This window comes from Papio anubis, chromosome 17 (assembly GCF_008728515.1).
Source record: "Papio anubis isolate 15944 chromosome 17, Panubis1.0, whole genome shotgun sequence".
NCBI classification, from domain to species: Eukaryota; Metazoa; Chordata; class Mammalia; order Primates; family Cercopithecidae; genus Papio; species Papio anubis.
Window position 1 is genome coordinate 36,071,435 of NC_044992.1, and position 7,156 is coordinate 36,078,590.

At 52.6% G+C, this 7,156-nt stretch overlaps 1 protein-coding gene across 1 annotated transcript; it reads right to left on the bottom strand.

Moving 5' to 3' along the window:
- Positions 1-236: 236 nt before the first annotated feature.
- On the bottom strand, positions 237-2,227 carry NOG (noggin). The gene has a single exon (XM_003912784.4). It carries the CDS (start codon positions 1,630-1,632, stop codon positions 934-936), a length of 699 nt encoding a protein of 232 aa, XP_003912833.1. The 5' UTR covers positions 1,633-2,227; the 3' UTR covers positions 237-933.
- Between the last annotated feature and the right edge of the window lie 4,929 nt (positions 2,228-7,156).

Here is a 7,156-nt window from a genome sequence, read left to right on the forward strand (position 1 = left end):
AAAGCTAGGAGACTAGGCGGAGGCCACGTGATGTTTTAGTGAGGGGTTAGAGAATATCGCCACCCCCCCGCCCTCAAAACACTAAGTCACCTCTATCATACCACAGGAGGTGAGTCCGAGGGGATGAGCCCCTTCCCCAACCGGGTAGGAGGCACAGCAGCATCCCCTACCCGCCCCCTCCCACGCCCTCCCACCCCCCATCAATCACCAACACAGAAAATCAGTGTGGAGCCCAGTCGGTTTTAGTGGTTTTCTTTAATCCTGCTCTGCACTTCTTTCTCATTTACTACACGGGATATTATAAAGAATAAATAGCAGATACTCTTAATTTACAATGATTAGTCATTCCATTTGTTCTCTATATTTACAATAACTGTAAAATAACATTGAACTCTATAGCTTCTTCGAGGTCCAAGGAAAACCAAAACACTTTCCGAAGAATGGAAAATAGCTTTTAAAAAGTCCTCTACAAAAGTTCCCCCGTCTCTTTGTACTTTAAGAAAAAAATAACTTTTCCCCCCTGCTTCGCCATGCGAAGGGCACTGGAATATAAATAGCAGGTTAACATTATTAGCAACAACCAGAATAAGTCTCTCTTTTCTCTGTTCTTTTTTTTTCCTTTTGCTTACTTTTTTTTTTTAAAAATACAGTAGAAGCCGGTAACTTTTAACGTATAATACTGACCTTTTAATAAGTAAATTAAAACTGGGACCGTATATACACACACATATACATTCCTACACAGTTAAACAGTGCATTACATGAACCAGAAAGCTAGGTCTCTGTAGCTCAAAAAAAAAAAAAAAAAAAAAAAAAAAAAAAAAGTTCATTGAAAACCCTCGCTAGAGGGTGGTGGAACTGGTTGGAGGCGGTGCAGGAGGCGTCGGTGGGGATCGATCAAGTGTCCGGGTGCGGGCAGGGGGCCCCCGAGTTCTAGCACGAGCACTTGCACTCGGAAATGATGGGGTACTGGATGGGAATCCAGCCGCAGCGCTGGCCCCCGCGCCGCTGACAGCGCCACCGCAGCACCGTGAGGTGCACGGACTTGGACGGCTTGCACACCATGCCCTCGGGGACGGAGCACGAGCGCTTACTGAAGCAGCTGCCCACCTTCACGTAGCGCGGCCAAAAGCGGCTGCCCAGGTCGTTCCACGCGTACAGCACGGGGCAGAACGTCTGCGACCACAGCCACATCTGTAACTTCCTCCGCAGCTTCTTGCTCAGGCGCTGCTTCTTGCCCTGGGCCAAGCCCTCGGAGAACTCCAGCCCTTTGATCTCGCTCGGCATGGCCCCCGACGGCCGCTGCCGCAGCAGCTGGTCCAGCTCCGCCAGGTCCTCCGCGCCCCCAGCCGCACCCCCGCCCCCGCCGGGCCGGTCCTCGGGGGGCGAGGTGGCCATGAAGCCCGGGTCGTAGTGGCCCCCGAGCAGCGAGCGCAGCAGCGTCTCGTTCAGATCCTTCTCCTTGGGGTCAAAGATAGGGTCTGGGTGTTCGATGAGGTCCACCAGGGGCAGGTTGTCGCTGGGCGCCGGGCGGATGTGGAGATAGTGCTGGCCGCCGGCCGGTGTCGCCCGCAGCCCCAGGACCACCACCAGGGCGTAGAGGGTGACCCCTAGGCTGGGGCAGCGCTCCATGCCTCCGGCGCGCGCCCGGGGCTGCTGCTTCGTCCCGCGTCCCCGGAGGAGAGCACGCCGAGCCCGCGGCCCCGCCGCGCTCCCCCGTCTCTCCGGAGGCGGCTCACCAGAGGCTGGGCAGGCGCAGGGCCGGCAGCATGAGCCGCCGGGAGAGCCCTTAGCGCAGCGCCGGCTCCCACCGGAGCGGAAGAAAGGCACACAAGTTGGCCGCAACTCCTCTCCCGGGTCTACTAGGGAAGGCGGCCGCGGCGGGGCATCCGAAATTACTCCAGGGCGACCGCGGGGCGCGGGAGGCGCCGGCTCCTCGCTGCCTTCCCGGGCCGGCGGCGGCGCAGGGCGCGTGGACGAGCCGCTCTCCCCTCCTCCTCTCTCTGCTCTTCGTCCTGCCGCTCTGTGCAAGCGCCGCTGGCTGAGCTGGTCCTAGGGGCACTTCCCTCCGCCTGCTCCGGGCTCCGCGGCCGGCTCTGCCCGGCGGACTCCAGCGGCGGCGGCGGCGGCGGCGTCCGCGCACGTTGGCACCGGTTTGTCTGTCTCGCAGGGTCCAAGCCTTTAAATTTCCTGCACTTTCAGCTCCATCACCATGGAAACCACTGACTCTCTCGGCGTTGCCCCCTCCCCCTTCTTCCCCCCAAACAACAACCCCACCCCCCACTTCTCCACCCCCGAGGAGCTGGAGCTGCAGAGGCTCCGGGGGAAGCCGCCTGTACTCGCCGCGGAGGCGGCGGCGGCGGCTTCGGCAGCGCCCAGGGCTGTGCCTCGCCGGACCCAGATGCCCCGGGAAGCCGACAGTCCGGCTGCCCGCCGGAGCTCACAGGCGGCGGCGGCGGCGGCGGCGGCGGCGGCGGCGGCGGCAGCGGCGGTGGTGGCGGCGGTGGCGCTTGGCAGGTCTCCGCGCAATTTTCTCTCTCCCCCACCACCCACCCCCCTTCTCCTCCTCCTGCAAAATGCACCGCCCCCCTCCTTTCTCCTGGAGCAATGCAACTGGGGCTCTAGGCGCCCCGCCAGGGCCAGTCCTGGGGAAAGCTCGCGGCGGCGCTGGAGCCGGGCTGGAGGGTGCAGAGCCGGTGTTGGGGGGGCGGTGCTCGAGGTGGGGGCTGGAGGGTTTCTCACTAGCTGGGTGCTTTGCACTGGGAGGGGAGCAACGGGGAAGTGCTGGGGGCTCGTTTCTCGGTGCATGCAGATTGGAGCCAGAAATTTCTCCATGTGCATGGAGCGTTTTCCCCGGGCGCGTCTCGCCTTCTTCTCTCCCGGGCTCTTGATCTAAGTCCCCTCCCCCCAGCGCGCGCACACACACACACACACACACACACACACACACACACACACACGGCCCCTACCCCACCCCTCTTTGCACCAGGGAGTCCGAGAACCGCAACGTTGCGCAGCGTGATGTAATTCTTAGGAAGCACTCCTGCCTGTCTGTCCTTCGGGCCCACGAGGGGGGTCCGCTCCTCACCATCTTCCTCTTCCTTGGCCGGGTCCTGCACCCTGAGTGGCCTAGCCTCAGGGGCGCGTCTGGCTCGCCTGCGGCTCCCCTAGTCCTCCCGGCTCCGCGCGGCCGCCGCTCGGCTCCCTGGGGGCGGCGCGCCCTCTGCTGGGCCGCTGCGAGCCCTGCACCTGGCGCTGGCAGGGGGCGGCCGTGCGAGGTGGGTCGGCCGCTGCCCGCTCTGCCCAGCTCAGCTTCTGTTTCTGTCACTTTGTGTGTGTCTGCGTCTGCTGACGGGTCCGTTTTGGTTCTGGCTATTTTCCCGAAGCTCTCCAGGCCCCCAGTGTAAACAAACTTACTGAGATTCCTCCTCAGTCCCTTCAAATTTGACAAGAATGCGTGCAGCACCTTCTGCCTCAGGTAAATTGGTCTCTCTGGTCTCAGTGGGTGCGAGTGGGGACTAGAAACTTGAAAGGTGAGCTGACAGCAGAGGTACCTGAGTCTTGCCTGGGGTCCACCCTGATATAACTTGGACAAGTCATTTTCCTCACTTTTCGCATTAGTGACATAACTATTAATAGATTTCTCTTCCAGCCCTACCTTTCTGTGATTTTAAATAAACCTCCATGATGCTTTTTCTTTCAGAAGCAGTTTCTCTTTGATGGGAGATGGGTACTGAAGTGACACCTCCGGTTAATTTCCCCTTGGACGAGGAACTCAATCTAAGCTTTAAAATGCAAACTCGGTTTTCTTTGTGGTGAATGTGATTGGAATCTGGAAAAAGCTGGAGAAGAGACACTTGGAGTGGATGACTCAAGTATTTGCCAGTCTTCCACAGAGTGGGAGTTAAGAGGTCCCATTGTGACAACCTAAATCGCTCAACTTTCTTTCCCCAAAGATCTGATTTTTCCTTTAAACCTGCCCCACCCCAACTCCCAAAGTTTATCATCTAAGGAAGAAAGCACTTTGTTGCATACTACAGTCTTTCTGCAAAACCTCTATTAAAAGGGGTAGGCAGTTTCAGCTGAAAGCGTTTCCCTCGATTTTAAAGTCTAGACAACTAGAATTAGACTATCAAGGGACTGCTCAAAAGTAGATCTTGCTTTGATGGATACTGGAGATAACAACAACCCATTGGTGGTTTAAATTGGGCTGACTTAGAAATAATGTGTGATTAGGACCTGGTACAGGCGAGGGGCCTTGGCTTATGCCTGTAATACCAGCACTTTGGGAGACCAAGGCAGGCGAATCAGTTGACGTCAGGAGTTCGAGACCAGCCTGCCCAACATCGTGAAACCCTGTCTGTACTAAAAATACAAAAAAAAAAAAAAAAAAAAAAAAGTTAGCTGGGCATGGTGGCAGGCTCCTGTAATCCCAGCTACTCGGGAGGCTGAGGCACGAGAATCACCTGAACCTAGGAGGCAAAGGTTGCAGTGAGTTGAGATTGCACCACTGTATTCCAGCCTGAATAACAGAGTGAGACTCTGTCCTACCTCCCTGACCGCCCCTCCCCGCCAAAAAAAAAAAAAAAAAAAAAAAACCAAAAACCTGGCACATAGTAGGTGCCTAAGCATACCTCTTTCTTTTTTATGTGCTTTATGGGGATTCAGCACTAGTTTGTTTCCTTATGAATATTACATGTTCCAGAGCAATTTTGTCACTGATGTGAATTAACAGAGAAAATTATTTAGTGGAGTTCAAGGGCTAAACTCTAGCACAGCCCTCCTGAGATGGTAGATTCCAATTAATGACATTGTATGGTGCTGGTTTCTGTTCTTTTAATCTCCTCTCCTCTCCTTCAAATCACCTATTTTTTGCTTGAAAATCAACCCAGATCCTTTATTTAGTTAGGCTGAGCAGATTTGACTGAATAGCAAAAAATGTCCCTCAGGAACCAGAAACAAATCATGCTTGAGAACAGATTGGGTGACCTGTTTATGGAGTATCTACTGGGTGAAGACCCTCAGGAAAAACACAAAGAAGAAAGAATTCATAGTCAGTCTCCATCCTGCAAGACTTTTGCAGTACAGTTAGGGGAGATATGACAGGCACAAGAATAAAATAGTAAAAGGGCATCGGAAAATTTTAAAATTCCTATAACAGTGTGGACTAGTTTTTTCAATAACCTTTTCTTTTTGAAAATCCATGTCCCCTTTTGATAAATATAACAATATCATGCTCTTCTTTGAATGTTGTTTAAAGTTTTAAAAATACATTATTATAACCAAAAAGAAGGCCAAGCAATTATTATATTAGCTATACTGTTTTCAAACCATATCTACTCCTCTTCAATGTGAAGTTCTGAAATGCCACATTTGGGAAGCTTGCACCCCTACCTCTGTGTCACACACGTGGGAGTAGCCCATGCGCTTAGGTCCTGAGTGAACCTGGGGATGCTGATATCAGAGACTAAGCAGTACTAAGACCTTAATGGTAGAGCTGAGTTTTAGCTGAGCTTCATGAAGAAGGATGTATTTATCTGAGCATGGAGAGGAGGACATTTGAGAGATAGGATATACAACTGCATGAAGAAGGGAACCACACTTGTATGAAGGACAGTCAGAAAATCTGGAGATATGAGAGGTGGAGGAAGAAATGTCCCAGACAGGGAATCTCCATGACTTTTGGACCAGGTGGATTTAAGTTGGATTTCTGGCTGTGCCCCTCACCGGCTGTGTTACCTTTTTAACACAGTCATCTTAACCACCACGTTTCCATTCTCTCATCTGTAAGATGGGGATGATACACACCTCTCAGAATCGCGCCATGTAAAAGAGGTAAAGGATGCTCAGCCTAGCAAGGTGTCTGGGGCAGAGCTTATATCGGGCAATGGTTTTTCAACACATGTTACTTCTTCAGAGAACCCCACTGCCCTCAATTGGCCAACCATCTCAGGTTTGAGCAGAAGAGGGTTGAAGGGGTGAGGATGCTGTTGAAATCAACTGCAACACCTTTGGACTTGCCTTCTGTCCACTCCATCTGTGCAACTTGAGGGCTGCCAGGCTTCAGGAATGTGAGGGAGGGAGGACTGTAGTTTCTTAGGAGATTCTGTAGCCAACCCATTTTGATGCTTCTGTGATTCTGTTGAAGAGGGAGCTTGACAAACTGGACAATGAGGGTTATATTTCTTCCAAAGGAAGCTGTGGGTGGAAGATGGGCCAATGGAAGTACGGCTATCAGCTTAACTCTCGCTGTGGGTGGTGTTTGGACTTTAGTGGGGATTGGTTGGGGACTTAGGCCTCAGGAGGCTGCATGGGAAGAGTCTAATGAACAACATGAATGGAGGCCCATCCGTGGGTAGCCCCACATCAGGTTTCTGTCCCTGTAAAATTCTTTGGACAAGGTAAGTGGAAGCACTCATTTAAATAGTCGCTGGGGCAACTCTAGGTCAAAGGCAAGAGGAACCTGAGAGTGCTTTTACGTATCTTATTTCTATCATGATTCTAAGAACAATTTGGCAATCTTCTTGCTTCTTTGGCCCTGGAAACACAGACGTAAGGCAACTGTGGGTGATACCTAAAGGCCATGTGACTTGAGGTCAGAAAACTTGCAATCTACCAGCTATGTGACCTTGGGTGAGACACTCTACCTGTTACGGACCATGAGACATCGTAATGGAGAATGCAGGAGAACTGCCATCTTTTACATCTCGCGTCATCCCAGGCATTAAAAGTCTCTACCCTCTGTTTCTGACAATCTCTTGGGACCCATAAATGTAGAATCTGATGGGCTTTCTCTTAGTGAGACCCCAAAATGGCATTCTTGGACTGGACTTAACTTAGCAAAGGGAGAACAAGTCAGTCATGAGGCTTGCCACATGTCTCTCCTGACTGCCAGAAGGAGGTGACAGTAGGAGGTGGCATGGAGGTCAGAGGGTGGTGAACTTCATGTAGCCTTCTGGGTGCTGGGGAGCCCTGGCCAGTTTAGAACTCACAGTGAGGGTGCAAAGAACCCAGTTCGGCTTCACAGGGCATTATAATCGTGTGTGTGTGTGTCCCATGGCTGATTAGATTCTGGTAAGAAGAAACTAAAATGGGCATGCTGGGCAAAAGAGGGAAAATAGGAGAGAAAGAGGATGGAGAGAGTGGGAAATCACTC